Consider the following 17,822-nt stretch of genomic DNA (forward strand, 5'->3'; position numbering starts at 1 on the left):
GAATGGAGCATAAATTGCAGGGATGGGGTTCCCTCTGGATTCCTGCCCACACCAACCATACAGCGATTTTACGCTGGGGCGAGCAAGGCCCCAGATGGGGAGCCCACCCTTGTCCCAATTGAGGCCCTTAAGTGACCAATTAATGACCACTCAATGGCCATTCTCTGCCCAGCCTCAATATTTAGGTTGGCGGGAACATTGAACCTCTGTGGAGAAAGGCTGGAAAGAATCAAAGTTAGATCTTGGGCGTGAAGGGGGATGCTGGGGGTGCAACTGGAACCCCCCCCTACCCCTGGTCTCTCCACCGAGATATCAACCGGGCCCCTTAAGACCCCCCCCACTACCTCCAAGCCTTTCCTACCCTCCACACCATAGGGCCCCTCACAATTACCTTGTCCTCTGGCTCCAACACTTAGGCTCATGCCTCTTCTGTCCAATGCAGCATTGTCGTTGCAAGGACTGGAAAGCTGCCAGCCAATCTGATTGGCCGACAGCTCTCTAAGGCAGGACTTCCTCCTGAATAAGGGGAGGAAGTCCCATCTGCAGCCAATCACTGGAGCGTAAATTGGCCACGGGGCTGTTGGGCTTGGCAGGAATTTGTTCCCCACCGACACTTCGGATGATGGGAGGTGAGCCCCCACTATCCGAAAAGTTCAGGCCCAGGTCTACCTTTCCTTTGCTGTGCATATCTTAAAGTCTCCACGTGCTATCCAAACAGTGAGTTCTCCTGTTGTTCTGGCCAACATTCCTCCCTTAAACAAAGTGCTCGAAAAAATGATTAAGTAGACACTCATCTCATTTCTGCTTGTAGAATATTTGAAGAATCTTTAAAGTTACTCCTTATATTGATATAGCCTCTAATTACATTCCATGTCCAAAGGGTGAGGTAATACAGTATACAAATGATCCCATTCTAATTAAGCTACATGCACTACCTACCCCTCCCCCGGTGAGTCCAGTTCATGCAGTGATAAACTATTAAGCTGATTCTGTGAAACCCTGGAGAGGGTGCAGAAGAGATTTACCAGAAGGATAAGCAGGGACAAGGAACTTCCTTTATGTTGAGAAACTGGAGCTGACACTATCCATATAAATATTGCCAGAATGTGGATATTAGTCTGTGATGCTGACACACCCGATCCAGAAGCAAAAGAGAAAAGGGTACCTGCATGCTAACTTTTTATGATTCATGTACCAGGACACGCAGATCCCTCTGTGCTTCAGCATTCTGCAGTCTCTCTCCATTTAAATAATATTCTGCTTTTCTGTTCTTCCTGCCAAAGTGGACAAGTTCACATTTGCCCACGTTATACTCCATCTGCCAAATTTTTGCCCACTCAAGCTATTTATATCCCTTTGCAGAGTCCTTGTATCCTCCTCACAGTTTGTCTCCCTACCTCCTTTCCTATGATCAGCAAGTTTGGCTGATCCCTGTGGCCTGGCCCTTCCCGATGTTGGCTACCCATCATGGACCCATCCCCCCCAACCCGGCCAGGAATTGTTGGGCAGTCTTCTGAGAACGCGGGAAAGCCATATCGCCTCGCCCCCCTCATTTAATCCCTGAGCCGCCACTAAACTGCAGTGAGCTCAAGGATAATGGCTATCAATTGGCTCATTAATGAGACTAATCGGTATCCACCGGCAGCCAGGAGCCCCTTCCGCACTCCGGATTAACCCGCCCCTGGGAGACTGACATGGGGCCTCTCCTGTGGGTGAAGGGGACTTGGCGGCCATGGTCCCCATGGTGACAGGCTGCGTTAAATCCAGCTCTTTATCACTGTGTCACCACCACTGCTGGATCTGTCCTGAGGGTGGGGAACAAGACATTCGGACAGAGTTGGCGATCGAAAGCAGAAAATGCTGGGGACGGTTAACATTTCAGGTCAATGACCTCCCATCAGAAAGGACTTTTGATGAAAGTGCATTGACCTGAAACGTTAACTCCTTCAATTTCTCCACAGACACTGCCTGACCTGCTGAGCTTTTCCAGTATTTTCCATTTTTATTTCAGGTTTCCAGCATCTGCTGCAATTATCTTTTGTGATGCCGTTGGTGGTGTCTGGAAGGTTAGCTGTAAGGTATGATTCTGTGAGCGTGATTATGTCAGACTGTAGCTTGACGAGTCTGTGGGTCAGCACTCCCGATTTTGGCACAAGCCCCCACAGGTTAGTGAGGAGGACTTTGTAGGGTTGACAGGGCTGGGTGTGCTTTAGCTGTTTCCGTTGCCTTTGTTGATGCTGGGTGATACGTCTGGTTTTATTCTTATTACACCTGTTCCTGGCAGTTTGAAACAACTTGCGTGACTTGCTAGGCCATTTCAGAGGGCAGTTAAGAATCAACCTCATTGCTGGGAGTCTGGAGTCACATGTAGGTCAGACCACTGTATAGACAGAAGTTGTTGTAGCTGCTGATGTTTATTTAACAATGGCTGATTTCCTCCTTTAAACGTTTTGAGGTTTCACTCTGCTAGTGTCACACATCATGAATCTTTTCCACTGTTTACATAGATGCATCTATTTGTTTGTAAAGCCTCCATGGAAACATTAATCTGTCTTCTATCCCAATAGTTTATGAAAGTTGCACATCCCAGCTGTGACCAATGCCCCAATTTACATCAGTGGTGGAAATCCAGGCTTATTTTGCCATCTATGGGCATTGAAGCTAATTATAGATGGCTGGACAGCAACTTGCAGCACAATAGGCTTTACTCTCTGTATGGATACTCATTTGAACCCCTGCTAGATTCTTACAGTTAACTCTCTACTCTTATGTCACTGTACTGCTGACACGATGTCTTTGAGCTGCTCCGTACAGTTGTGCATTACAACACTAAACTGTGAACTGTTTCAATTTCATCATCATCCTGCATTAATATAGCACCTTTAACATAGGAAAGGTATTGCAGAGTTGATTAAATGTTGGGTCAAGGGAATAGGACTTTAAGGAGGAGAAGGGAAGCATTGGAGAAGTTTAAGGAGGCAATTCCAGAGTTAAGTGCCAGACAACAGAATCGATGGGAGGACAGTAACAAAGAAAGATATTTAATAATTGAATTTGGTACAGAGATGAGTTTTGAGTTATTGGAGGGATTACAGGAGAGAATATTCAGTTGTTGCAGGGGCTACCCAAATGGTGAGTGCATAAGGAATTGCAGGAACCCAGAGATCTCAGAGAGTTATAGGGCTGGAAGAGATCACAATGAGGTGGAAGGGACAAGACCACGAAGGGATCTGAATGTTGAGATAAGAATTTTAAATTGGAGATGCTACGGGGAATGGGGACAAATGTAAGGCAGTGAACATAGAGGGAATAGGTGAATGGGACTTGGTATCGGCTTTCCTTACAGTTTCACTGTCAAGTTAGAAACAGAGAAACATTCATTGTAACACCAGAAGTGTTTGCAACATTGGGTATAACTAGGTTTCCGTATAATTTTCCACTAAGTCTGACCTAACATTTTAGCTGCTTATTTTCAACCACCTACAATATTTACATACACACCCAAGCTAAAATATCAATAACAACTTGGCACTTATAACAGTAAAATATCCCAAGGAGCTTAAAATGGGCGTTATCAGGTGCAAAATGACTCTGAGCCACTTAAGGAGATATTAGGACAGATGAGCAAAATCGTCGTCAAAAAGATAGGTTTCAAGGAGCAACTTAATGAAGGAGAGTGAGGTAGAGAGGCAGAAAGGTTTAGGGATAGAACTCCAGAGCTTAGGGCCCAGGCACAGCAACCAATGTTGGAACAATTAAAATTGGGGATAATCAAGAGGCCAGAATTAGAAGAGTGCAGAGACCTTGGAGGGTTGTAAGGCTGGAAGGTATTACAGAGATAAGGTGGGGGACAAGGCCTTGGACAGGTCTGAATGCACAGATAAGCATTTTAAAATTGAGACATTACTTAACTGAGAGCCAGCAAGCGCAGGGCTGATGGGTAAACAGGACATCACAGAATAATAATAGGTTTTGACCTCACACTGCACCTTGGTATGGACCTGAAGAATTAGAAGCTCCAGGCATTTCACAAAGGAAGGAATGGGGCTTCTTGTGCCTCATCTGGCCTCCATCGCCATGCAGTTAGAACTCTTCACAGCAGGTGTCTGAGGCACTCACTTTTTTTATTCTTTCGTGGGATGTGGGCGCCACTGGTTAGGCCAGCATTTGTTACTCATCCTTAAATTGCCCTTGAGAAGGTGGTGAGCCGCCTTCTTAAACCACTGCAGTCCATCAAGTGTTGGTGCAGCCACAGTGCTGTTTGGCAGGGAGTTCCAGGATTTTGACTTATTTTGACTCTGTTGACCTTCCCGCTGTTTTGCCCCCTCCCACAGACCCGAGCCTCGTCATTGCACTCACCTCCAACCTGCCCCAACACTAAACGAGCATCACACCCTGGTCTCAGACTCAAGGGACATTTATAAGACATCAGTTTATGTAGTATCATACAGTGGTGGGTGGGAGGAGGGGGAGGGCGGAATTTCCCCTGTGCCCTGGCAGAGTGTAACAGTGTACTTTACAAATGGATTTCTGATTTAATTACACATTGCTCAGAGGGAACACAATATAAAGTGATGTTAAAAAGCATGCTAAAGTCCGGGGGCGGTGGGGGGGAGGTGGGTTTGTGGTCCACAAGTGTTTGAACTGATGTATGAGACATTAATCTGCCTCAGGGGTAGTTTTAGGTCATACGGCTGCTTTCGACTCCTGATTTTACTGTTCCACTGGAGCTGCCCATCTGCATCTGCAAGTGTCTGATGAGAATGGGAATTGGCCGCACCAGCAGTCAGTTTTGTTGTCTGGCATTTTAACCCTAGATACTCTGCCATGCCAATACAGTGAGGAACAGAAAGGGATAAAGAATATCATAGAGAGAGACCTCCTTCAATTTGGTCTACTGTATTCGCTGCTCCCAATGCGGTTTCCTCTACATTGGAGAGACCAAACGCAGACTGGGTCACCGATTTGTGGAACACCTTCGGTCTGTCCGCAAACATGACCCAGACCTCCCTGTCACTCGCCATTTCAACACCCCACCCTGCTCTCATGCCCACATGTCCATCCTTGGTTTGCTGCATTGTTCCAGTGAAGCTCAACACAAACTGGAGGAACAGCACCTCATCTTCCGACTGGGCACTTTACAGCCTTCCGGACTGAATATTGAATTCAACAACTTTAGATCATGAACTCTCTCCTCCATCTTGACCCCTTTTTTAATCCAATTTATATTTATTTATATTTTATTCTTTTATTTATTTGTGCATTCTTTTTTATCCTTTTTCCCCAACACCCACCCCCTCCCCCCACAGGGCCATCTGTCACTTGTTTCTGTGTTGTACTTTCGCAGAGCACTGAGCCTTGTTCTGCTATTAAAACGTTCTGCCACTATCAGCATCTTCTTTAGTCTTTACCACTACCATTAATACTCCCCTTGCCTTGTGTCCATGAGGTCTTTGTCAATCTCTCCTGAGCTCCCACCTATCCCTAACCTCCTATCTTGCTCCACCTGCTCCACCCTCACTTAAACAGTACAAAATCCATCACATCACATTTCTACTTCTCTCTAGCTCTGAAGAAGACATATTAGACTCGAAACATTAACTCTGTTTCTCTTTCCACAGATGCAGCCAGACCTGCTGAGTTTTACCAGCATTTTCTGATATTTGATATTTATTTAATATCATGGAGCCTTTGGGAACTCCATACACCTTCCCTGTTTCACTCAAGTCACTTCTGCTCTGCCCTGTCCTCCTAGTTCTCCCAAGCTCCAAAGGTGCTCCCTGACACTCTCTGGGAATCATCTTGCCTCAGTTGACGAGACTCTCACCTTTGGATCAAAGTTGAGACCCACTCAGGGCTTCAGCACATGTCAGTGCAGCGCTGAAGAGGTGCAGCATTGTTGGAGATGAGAAACCAAACCCAAGGCCCTGCCTGCTCAGGCGTGAAAAAGATCCCATGGTCCAACTCAAAGTTGAGCAAGGAGGTTTCCCAGTGTATGGGCCAACACTCCTCCCTCAGCCGATACCACTGGAAACAGCTTAACTGGTGATTCATCTCATTTGCTGCTTGGGGGATCGTAGAGTCTGTGAATTGTCCGCCTACAGCAACAGCAATTAAACTTCCAAAGTAATTAAGCAGTTGTGATTTTCTTTGGAGGGTCCTCGGGATGTTACTTGCTTACTTTCTTTCTCTCGTTCCTATTTATTTTATCCTTCCTTTGTCCTTTCGGAATCCTGAATGGGTTGAAATCAAGAGCAATTGCTCCATTTTCTACCCCAAATCTTCTTGCTCATCATGTCGACACTGTAGCATCCCTCACCTCCCTCTGCCCTCTCTTCCTCCAGCAATCCACAGGTTTTTAATTACCCTTACTTTCTGCCCTATTACTTGACCTATATCTCTTCTCAATCTGGCAAAACCCCCCAATCTAAAGTTCCTGTCCTTGTTTTCAATTCCCTCCATGGCCTCCGGTCTCCCTGTAATCTTCTCCAGCTCTACAACCCCGTGAGATCTCTGCGCTCCTCCAATTCTGGCTCTTTATGCATCTCCAATTTTCTTCACTCTGCCATTGATGGCTGTGTCTTCAGCTGTCCAGGCCCTCGGCTTTGGAATTCCCTCTCCCTCAACCTCTCTCCTTTAAGAAGTTCCTTAAAACTGCTCCCTGGACCAAGCTTTTGGTCATGTGTTTTAATGCCGCCCTATGCGGTTTGGTGTCGAATTTTGCTTGACAATCAATCCAGTGAAGCGCCTTGTGTTGTTTTACTACATTAAAGGCGCTGTATGAATGCAAGCATTTGTTGATCTTTTCCACGCTCATTTTTTCACCCCCACTGGAGACCCCACATCATGGATACCAGCTTAGGACTCTCAATTGTAAAAAATGGGTTCATTCCATAAACTGTGTTGAGCTAATGGTGAGGATGTGGAACACACAGCCCCAGATAACTATAGTTGTTAGACAATTGGCATGTTTAAGAAGGTGGTTGAAACTGACTTGGAAAGAAGGGAACTTGGAAGAAGACTGTCAACTTAGATTAAAATAATAGAAATATCAAGGTTAACCATAATGACAGAGGAGGGTTGATGCAGTTCCTGTGTCACTGAAACATCTTCATTGGGGAATCTATGCCATGCATTTGTAATCCATTGTGACAGGTAATTTCAGGTAAAGGAAGCTTTGGCTGAGGAAGAAGGTGAAATCGACAGTGATATTTTGAGCAATTTTCTTGTGTGAACTGCTAGTCAGCAGCTACCAAAAGACAGTGCAACAAAACACATTCCTGATGGATCATTGTGCCAGGATTAGGAGCTGACAGATGGTACTTACCATGATCGTGTGAAAATACAAATAGGGATTGCTTCATAAGCATTGTGACAACTTCCATGTAGCGGCCGCTGTGTTCTCCTGCACCGTGTATTATCATCACTAAAGCCCTGGAAGAATTAGGCGGAAGAAGAAATCAGCAGTGGAAGAGCAAGCATTAATTTACTGAAAAAGTGCACTAAAACCTTGTAATTCAACCCTGATTTCATCTCTGTAATAATACCTATCTGACCTTGCCTCAGGCCACCTGATGTAGATATCCTCTTCCGAGCTTTGATTACCTCCGGACTCAACTATTTTAAGTTCCGTTTGTCCATTACCCCTGTGTTCGCTGACCTACTTTGGCTCCTGGTTCAATAACAACTCAAAATTAGATTTCTTACACTTATGTTCAAATCTCACCATGGCTTTTCCATTCTCCATCTTTCTAAACTCTTCCGGCCTTACAACTCGCTGCAAACTCAGAGCTCCTCTGATTCTGGCCTCTTGCGCATCCTCAAGTTCCTTCACCCAACCGCTGGTGGCCTTATCTTCGACTATCAAAGCCCCAGGCTCGGGAATTTCCTACATAAAACTCCCTGCCTCTCTCCTTACTTTCCTCCTCTAAGATACTTCTGAAAGCTACCAAGCTCTTAGAATCATCGAGCACAGAAATAAGCTGTTTAGTCCATTTTGTCTGTGCCAGCTCTTTGAAAGAGCTGTTCAATTAGTCTCACTCCCCTGCTTTCTCCCCATAGCCCTGCAATTTTTTCCCTTTCAAGTGTACACCCTATTCCCATTTGAAAGTTATTACCTCAATATTTGCACCCCTTTTAGTCTGTTTGTCTAGAAACAACATATCTCAAAAACTAATGGATGGATTTCAATGAAACTTGGTACACAGATAGGGAATGGGCCAAGGGAGAAATGGTTAGTTTTTGGAGAAGATGCAGATACAGATCCTGGAATTTTTTAAAGCATCCATTAATATTGGGAGATAGACTGAATTGACTTTTTTTTTCAAATGTTGTGGGTTGTTTTATTTAGAATGTTGATTGTTTTAGAATGTTGTGGATTATCTCAGCTGCTGTGGTGAAATTTGCCACAGCTGTCAAAATGTCAGCAGAGTTTTCAGAGCAGGTTGTTGGATGTAGATTGGCCTGAAGCCTCCCCGGTGAGATGGAAGCTCATAATAAAAAGATTTCTTTTTTCACCTTTTGTAGTGACAGACCAACAACCAGACAGAGAAAAGCCTCATGGAAGAGCTGTATAATTTTAATAACATTGAGTTAACTCACCATAGTAGAGGTATGTGCTCTACTGAGTGCCCTCGTCACTTGTTAATGAACCTGTTTTGATCCCTTTTCTCAACAATTTCAGAAGCAAGAGCATTCCCACTGGCACACAAGACATTATAGTGTCTGATGAAAGGTCATCAACCCTAAACATTAACTCTGTTTTGCTCTCCCTCTACACTTCCAGGCCTGCTGAGTGTTTCCAGAATTGTGCGTTTTTATTTCAGGTTTCCAATGCTAGGCTGTGGAAAGACATGTGCACAAGCCTGGTGATGAGTTTGGATCCAATGTTTAACTCTGGGAAATATGTCCCTCTGTTTCTTAATGTCAGTGAATTGTAGTCAGAAGTTTTTTTACTTTCATTCACATGATGTGGGCGCTGACTAGGCCAACATTTAGCGTCCATCCCTAATTGCCCTTGAGAAGATGGTGGTGAGCTGCTGGAGTCCATGTGTTGTAGGTGCTCCCATAGTGCTGTTCAGTAGGAAATATAAGCCCACTTGCCAACCAATCAGTACTCTCTTCTCATAAATTATAAATTGTTGTTCCCTTTACATTTGGTATTCTTGCCCTTGAGAAGGTGGTGGTGAGCTGCCTTCTTGAACTACTGCAGTCCATGTGGTGTAGGTTCTCCCACAATGCTGTTAGGAAGGGAGATCCAGGAGTTTGACCCAGCGATAGTGAAGGAATGGCCAATATATTTCCAAGTCAGGATAGTGAGTGGCTTGGAGGGGAACTTCCGAGTGGTGATGTTCCCATGTGTCTGCTGCCCTTGCCCTTCTAGATGGTAGTGGTTGTGTGTTTGGAAGGTGCTGTCTAAGGAGACTCGGTGAGTTCCTGCAGTGCATCTTGTAGATGGTACACACTGCTGCTACTGTGCGTCAATGATGGAGGGAATGAATGTTTGTGGATGTGGTGCCAATCAAGTGGCTGCTTTGTCCTGGATGGTAACAAGCTTCTTGAGTGTTGTTGGAGCTGCACTCATCCAGGCAAGTGGAGAATATTCCATCACACTCCTGACTTGTGCCTTGTGGTGGACAGGCTTTGGGGAGTCACGAGGTGAGTTACTCGCTGCAGGATTCCTAGCCTCTGACCTGCTCTTGTAGCCACAGTATTTATATGGCTAGTCCAGTTCAGTTTCTGGCCAATGTTACCCCAGGATGTTGATAGTGCGGGATTCAGTAATGGTGATGCCATTGAATGTCAAGGAACAATGGTTAGGTTCTCTCTTGTTGGAGATAGTAATTGCCTGGCACTTGGCTGGCCTGGATGTTACTTGCCATTTGTCAAGGGGGAGCACCTTTACTATATTGTATTCACCATTACCTGTTGTTAGAATAAATAAATAAATTATGGTCCCTTATTTGGAATCCAGTAGAATCCACTGGCCCTGGCTTCTCTCCTCCTTAATCCCCCTCCCCTCAAGGCTTTAGCTGGTTATGGGAGTGAGTAACTGAGCAATCCAGATTCCCAGTCTGTGCTGAGTGAGAGCTGTTGCCTTGGTCTCCCAGTCCCTGGGATAGAGAGGGGTAAAATCTACCAGGTCTCCCTGCTCCGGTTTACTGCCCTGGTCCATCAGTTGGACGTGTTGGGTGAGGGTCAAGCAGACTTGTCTCAATCTGGAAAGTCAGTTGGGCAACTGCAGGGTGCTGAGTCCCTGGGAGCCACATCTCAGCAAAGAATTAATGGCTTCAGTGGAGCAAGGGAGAAGAGAAACGGACTAAACTTGGCAGAGAAAAGGAGGGGCAGGAAACAATAGAGCTGCTTGATTTGGCTGCCATCCCAGTTGTTAAGGGTGTTGTTTACTGTAGTTTATTAAACAAATGCGTACAATCTAATGCTGAGTGTTTTACAATGTTTGTAGAAAGTATTTGCATTTCTATAGCGCCATCAAGATGTCCCAAAGTGCTTCACAGCCAGTAAAATACTTTTGAATAAAAACAAAAACAAAAACAAAAAACTGCGGATGCTGGAAATCCAAAACAAAAACAGAATTACCTGGAAAAACTCAGCAGGTTCCGTGGAAGGGTCATGAGGACTCGAAACGTCAAATACTTTTGAAGTCTGGTCAGTCATGTAACTTAGGAAACACAGCAACAAATTTGCGCACAGCAGGATCCCACAAACAGGAATGTGATAAAGGATCACACAATTTCTTAGTGATGCTGGTTGAGGGACAAATATTAACCAGGACACTGGGGAGATCTTCCCTACTCTTCTTCAAAACTGTGGCCTTGGGACCTTTACACCCACCTGAGAGAGCAGACATGAGAGAGTCACAAAGACAAAAAATAGATAGAGAGAAGATAGAGAGAGACTCTCGTACAAATTAGGGGAACATGAGAGACAGAAACAGGAGAGATGGAGAGAGATATCGGGCTGAATAATACGTGGGTTAGAAAGATTCCACGGAACCATCCCTACTGCAGTGGGTTAGGGAAATTTGGTCAGTTGCTCAGAAGATGCGCACAGAATTTGTTATCGGACTGACCACCGAGACGGACTTTGGCTGGCAGGAGAAGCGAGCAGACATGGGATTGGCCAGGGAACGGACCGCCGACCGCGATCGGCCCCCACCCATGATTCCACACTGGCCGGCCAATTCACGGCCAGCCAGCGTGAAACACGCACGGAGAAGCTCAGCACTGCCGGGGGGTGGGGGCGGGAGGAGGGTGGGCACTGATGTCAACGTTGGCGCGGGCCAGAGCTGACAGGAATCTCCCTGCAGGCGGAGAGCGGCCTCAGGGAGCTGAAGACCTGGAAAGCATTAAAGGAAGTTTATCAAATCAGGAAAAAAAAATGTCCAAGCATCACAGTCACCTGAACATATAGTTGATAAAAACGCTGTCCATAGATGTTTATTTTTTATTTTATTTCATACTGGAAGCCTCGTCACGCCCTTTGACGAGGTTTCATGAAAACCGTAAAGGCCGCCTGGCTGATTTGCCCATCTGCCAACCGTGAGGCTGGGCAGACCACGAGAAATCGGGGGTCAGTCGCTCCGTTAATGGGTTTAATCGCCCTGTTAATTGCCGGCGGGTGCGCTTCCGACTTTTGCACTTCGAAATATAGCGCGAGGGCGGGACGACGTGGGGACACTCGCCTGGCGTCACCTCGCGTGGTTTCACGCCCGATCGGGTCGGTCAGCGTAAAGCTCTGCCCAATGTCCTTTTGAAGTTTTTACTGTCTTCACTGTTCACGATGCTTCCGAGTTTTGCGTCATCCACAAACTTTGAAATTGTGCCCCGTACGCCAAGAACTAGGTCATGAATATATATCAGGAAAATAGAGTCCCAACGCTGACCCCTGGGACCCCTGACCACTACAAACCTTCCTCCAGCCCAAAAAAACATCCAGTAACAACCACTCTCTGTTTCTTGCCACCAGCCAATTCTTGTCCATGTTGCTCCTGCCCTTGTATTCCGTGAGCTATAACTTTGCTCACAAGTCTGTTGTGCGGCACTGTATCAAACGCCTTTTCCAAATCCATGTACACCACATCGACAGCATTGCCCTCATCGACCCTCTCTGTTACCCCTTCAAAAAGCTCCAGCAAGTTAGCTAAACGTGGATTTTCCTGAAGGAATCCATGCTGGCTTTCCTTAATTAACCTGCATTTGTCCACGCGACTATTAACTCTGTCCGGAATTCCTGGCTGGAATTTTCTGGCCCTGCCATGGTGGGATCTGTGGCAGGGGTGCAGCCGGCCAGCCAGAAGTCCATTGACTTTACGTGGGACCCGGAGATCCCAGCCTTGGGCTGGGCCAGAAAATCCCAGCCATGGTTTCTCAAAGTTTAAAAGCAAAAAAACTGCGGACGCCGGAAATCCGAAACAGAAGCAAAAATACCTGGAAAAGCTCAGCAGGTCTGACAGCATCTGCGGAGAGGAACAACAGTTAACGTTTCGAGTCCGAATGACTCTATTTTTCCTTAGTTCCGGTGAAGAGTCATACAGACTCAAAACATTAACTGTTGTTCCTCTCCGCAGATGCAGTCAGACCTGCTGAGTTTTCCCAGGTATTTTTGTTTTTGTTTCTCAAAGTCTCCCCATCACCAAAGTTAAACTGACTGGCATGTCGCTGCTGGGCTTATCCCTTACAGCCTAGGGATAAGGAGATCAGGCAGGAAAGTGAGGCCAAAGATCAGCCATAACGTTAATAAATAGTGGAGCAGGTTTGAGGGTCCATATGGCCCACTCCTCCTCCTATTGCTTTTGTTTATAACCTGCCCTCCTCTCTGAAAGCTAGTGTTTAGATTGCGTTCACTGTGGAGAAGCAGCTCCACGAGGCATGTTCCGGTGATCATTGAACCTAATGTTGACGGAGGTTATTGTGGATTTTACATTTTTGGCTCTAGTCCCAGGCTGGGGGTGGTGGAGGAGGGCGGGGAAATGGGAGAGGTCAGAACAAACAGCAGGAAATAACTGGTTTACTTTCTCTTTTTTGACACTTTTGAAGCGGAATCTGAATGCTCGGGGTGTGACGTTTACAGTTTGTTATCAGCAAGTAAAAGGACAGGTTCCACAATACTCCTTTCTCTTCAAGCTTATCTTCTGAAAGACAATTCCATAACTCCTGTCAGCATATCATATTAAAATAAGCTGCTGCTTCTGGAGCTGCTTGCCCAACCATTTTTCAGACTTATCAGAAATCTCTCAGCTTTTCAATATCTGCAATCATGTCAATCCCGCCCACGCAGTCAACAACTTCCTTTGGTGTTTCAGTTCCTGGGCAACTTGACCTTAAAAGTCTTTTATCCTTAACGCTTTGCCTCATAATTTGTGGCCTGTGATTCCACAGCCTTCATGCCAGCCTTTGCCCTTGCCAGTTTCATCTCAGCCATCTTAGAACAACAGGAAGCTGTTCCGTGAAGTCCCCCCAAAGCCCTGGGAACGTCTTCACTTCAGATAATTATGCAATTCCCTTTCGGATGCCTCGATTGAATCTGCCTCCACCACACCCCTCAGGCAGAGCATCCCAGATCCTAAACACTCACTGCGTAAAAGAGACTTTTCTCATGTCACCATTGTTTCTGTTGCCAGTTAGCTTAAATCCATGTCCTCTGGTTCTCAACCCTTCCATCAATAGGAACAGTTGCTCCCTCTCTACATTGTCCAGATCCCTCATGATTTTGAACACCTCCATCAAACTTCTTCTCTGAGAAAAACAGCCCTAGCTTCTCTGAGTGGCTGACATTCCTTATCCCTGGGACCATTCTTATGAATCTTTTCTGCACGCTCTTATTCTCAGCCTTTCTGGCTCAGTATCCATATCCTCACTGATTTCTACTTGGGCCACATTAGACACTTTGCAAATATAAGTTCTTGTTGTAATTCCCTTGACGTGACAACTAACATCCAAGTTTAGTTGGTTACTTCTGGCTGCACACATGCCTCCCTCCACCACCTCATTTGTCTTCATACCTCCCCCCACCAATTCCAATCCTTCCCCCACCCCTCCACCAACTCCCTGCACAGAGCTCACCAGCTCTTCACTCAACCACCATGAAAAGGTCCTGGGATTTTACCAAACCTCAGCTGACAGGACTGGCTGGGAGGACTGTTTACAATCTGGGCACAGCAATGGAGCAGAATGACATGGCACATATGTGGTTCAATCCTCAATTTCACTAAATCTCATCCAACCATCAGTATATTTTTTCACACATAGACTTTGTAAAATAGGTCAGGCTTGATGTGTTAAATACATTAAAACAGCACTTTTGCAATTAACTCCTATGGTAGTGACAAATGGTTAGTGTCATTTGCTTGCATATGCTGTAAGAGTCGATACTAAAAAGCCGTTCCCCATGCTTGGAAAGTCTAGAACTAGGGGTCAGTCTCAGGATAAGGGGACAGCCATTTAATACTGAGATGAGGAGGAGTTTCTTCACTCAGAGGATGGTGAATTTTTGAAATTCTTGACCTGAGAGAGCTGTGGACACTCAGTTGTTGAGTGTGTCCAAGGCAACTGGATCAATTCTTGGATATTAAGGTATACGGTGAAAGGGAGAGAAAGTGGAGTTTATGGGGAAATTTAGCCATGATCTTGTTGAATGGTGGAGCAGGCTCCAGCGCTATGTGACCTACTCCTGCTCCTGCTTGTTACGTTCTCTCCATCTGCCCTTTCGGGAAAGGTCCCACAGAAATTATCAAAGAAGAGCAGGAAAGTTTAATCCCGTGTCCTGGTCAAATTTTATCCCTCCCTGTTCTAGACAGCTGAAGGCTGACGTTCACGTGTTGTGCGTGTAGTGTTTGGGAGCCTTGTCACAGGCTCACAGGTGGACTGCCCATGATCCTCCCAATATCCACAGCCAGGGTCTGAGCCTTCATCCATCGATGCATTATCCCTGGTCAATTATCCCAAAGGTGGTGAGTTTTTTCCAAAAATAGTACTATTTTCAGATGTAGGAAACTTTATTTTCCCTCCAGATCATTAAAACGTAACATTCCTCTCTACCTAGTTCACTTTGGGAAATGCTTGACATTGAATATTATTGACCTACCCACTCACATAATTCACGGTCCAATGTCGCATTCTTGAACTGCCTGAAAAAAATTCTTTGACTGCATTCTTTACAGTGAAAGACGGGACATTGTATCCTATCATTTAAAGTTGTATTCTTCCAGAAATGCTTCATTACTGTGTAACACAATTGGCACAAATGAGACCTTGGACCCTATAAATCTACAATCCTACTCTGACATTGTAACAACAGTGGAACTTGGCAAGTGTCAACTGTGGCTCAGTGGATAGCATTCTTGCCACTGAACTAGAATGTTGTGGGCTTTAGGCCAAATCCAGTGACTAGAGCACAAAATCTGGGTTGAAATCCAGTACCAGAGAATGCTGCACTCTTGAAAGTGCAAAAGGTTCCATGGCACTATTTTGAAGAACAGTAGGTAAGTTCCCAAAACTTATTCCCCAACCAATATCACTAACACTGATTATCCAGTCATTAGCTCCTTCCTACTTGTGGGAGTTTGCTGTGCACAAATTGACTGCTGTATTCCCTACTTTACAACAGTGGTGACACTTGAAAATTCGCTTCATTGGCTGCAAAGCACTTTGAGGATGAAAGGAAGGACAAGCAAAGTCAGAGCTTCCTGGCTGATGAAAGAGATAGAGAGTAAGATGACAGATGTCAGGTTGACAACACAAGTGAGAATGAGGCTATGTATAGAAAGTTCAGAGGGGAAATATTAAAGGAAATAAACGAAGCAAGGAGAGAGAAAATGAGAAGAGACTGGCAGCTAACATAAAAAGGAATCCAAAAGAAACATCAAGGGATATGGAGATAGAGCGGGAAAGTGGCGTTAAGGTAGATGCTCGGCCATGATATAATTGAATGACAGAGTAAGCTTGATGGGCTTTATGTTCCTATGTTCTTACTCAGAAACTAGGGTCTTAAATCTAAACAAAAGAAACCACGGAGGTATGAAGGGCAAAGTTGGCTGCGGTAGATTGGGAAACTACACCAAAAGGCACGATAGTAGACAGGCAATGGCTTGTGTTTAAAGAATTAATGCATGTTTTACACCACAATTACATTCCTTTGAAGCACAAAAACCCAGCAGGAAAGGTGATCCAACCATGGCTAGTAAGAGAAGTTAAAGATTGTATTAGATCAAAGGATGAGGCTTATAAAATTGCTTAAGAAAAGTAGTAAGGCTGAGGATTGGGAGCATTTTAGAGTTCAGCAAAGGACGACCAAGAAAGTGATAAAGGAACAGAAAATAGTATATGAAAGTATATTAGCAATAAACATAAAAAATGGACTGCAAAAGCTGCTATAAGTATGTAAAAAGTAGAAGATTAGCAAAGACAAATGTGTGCCCATTACAGGCAGAGCCAGGAAAATTTATAATGGGAAATAAGGAAATGGCACAGAAGCTAAACAAATACTTTGTATCTGTCTTCACAGAGGAAGATACAAAAAACCTCCCAGGAATACTAAAGATCCAAGGGACTAGCGAGAATGAGGAAGTGAAAGAAATTAGTGTTAGTAAAAAGAGTAGCACTGGAGAAATTAATGGGACTAAAAATTGATAAATTCCCCTGGACCTGATGGTCCACATTCCAGAGTGTTGAAGGAAGTGGCTGTAGGGATAGTGGATGCATTGGTGGTCATTTTCCAAAATTCCATAGATACTTGAATGGTTCCTGTAGATTGGGAGGAAGCAAATGTAACCCCACCATTTAAGAAAGGACGGAGAGAGAAAACAGCAAACTACAGTCCTGTTAGCCTGACATCAGTAGTAGGGAAAATGTTGTAATCTATGAGAAAGGATGCTATATCTGGACCCTTGGAAAATAATGATAGGATTGGGAAGAATCAACATGGATTTATGAAAGGGAAATCATGTTTGACAAACCTGTTGGAGTTTTTTGAGGACATAACTAGCAGAATAGATAAGGAGAACCAGTGGATGTGGTGTATTTGGATTTTCAAAAAGCTTTCAATAAGGTCCCACACAAGAGATTAGTAAACAAAATCGGAGCATAACATGGGATTGGGGGTATGGACTGAGAATTGGTTAATGGACAAAAAACAGACAGTAGGAATAAATGCATCATTCTCAGGTTGGCATGCTGTGAATAGTGGGATACCACAAGGATCAGTGCTTGGGCCCCAGCTATTCAAAATCTATATCAACGATTTGCATGTGTGGGCCTAAAGTGATACTTCCAAGTTTGCTGATGATGCAAAGCTGGATGGAAATGTGAATTGTTAGAAGGATGCAAAGAGGCTTCAAGGCTATTTAGACAGGCTAAGTGAGTGGGCAAGAACATGGCAGATGAAACATAATGTGGAAAAATGTGAAGTTATCCACTTTGGTAGGAAAAACAGAAATGTAGAGTGTCTCTTAAATGGTGAAAGATTGGGAAGTGTTGATGTCCAAAGGGACTTGGGTGTCTGTTCATGAGTCACTGAAAGCCAACATGCAGGTGCAGCAAGAAATTAGGAAGGTAAATGGGGTGTTGGTTTTTATTGAAGAGGATTGGAGTATAGGAGCAAATAAGTTTTGCTGCAATTGTATAGAGCCTTGGTGAGACTGCAGACTACACCTGGAGTAAAGTGTGCAGTTTGGTCTCCTTACCTAAGGAAGGATATACTTGCCACAGAGGGAGTGCAGCAAAGGTTCATCAGACTGCTCCCTGGAATGGTGAGATTGTCCTATGAGGAGAGAGTGAGGAGACTGGGCCTGTATTCTCCAGAGTTTA

The 17,822-nt window shown here is 44.9% G+C and overlaps 1 protein-coding gene across 2 annotated transcripts in view; it reads right to left on the reverse strand.

The window, feature by feature from the left end:
* The window catches only part of LOC121279792 (monoglyceride lipase-like), a 78,177-nt gene that overhangs the window by 57,375 nt on the left and 2,980 nt on the right, over positions 1 to 17,822 (reverse strand). For both annotated transcript variants that reach the window (XM_041191148.1, XM_041191147.1), the window contains exon 2: positions 7,328 to 7,434. In XM_041191148.1, coding sequence (XP_041047082.1) covers positions 7,328 to 7,434 — 107 coding nt within the window. The remainder of the gene's footprint in view (positions 1 to 7,327; positions 7,435 to 17,822) is intronic.

Source organism: Carcharodon carcharias, chromosome 7, assembly GCF_017639515.1.
Source record: "Carcharodon carcharias isolate sCarCar2 chromosome 7, sCarCar2.pri, whole genome shotgun sequence".
Lineage (NCBI taxonomy): Eukaryota > Metazoa > Chordata > Chondrichthyes > Lamniformes > Lamnidae > Carcharodon > Carcharodon carcharias.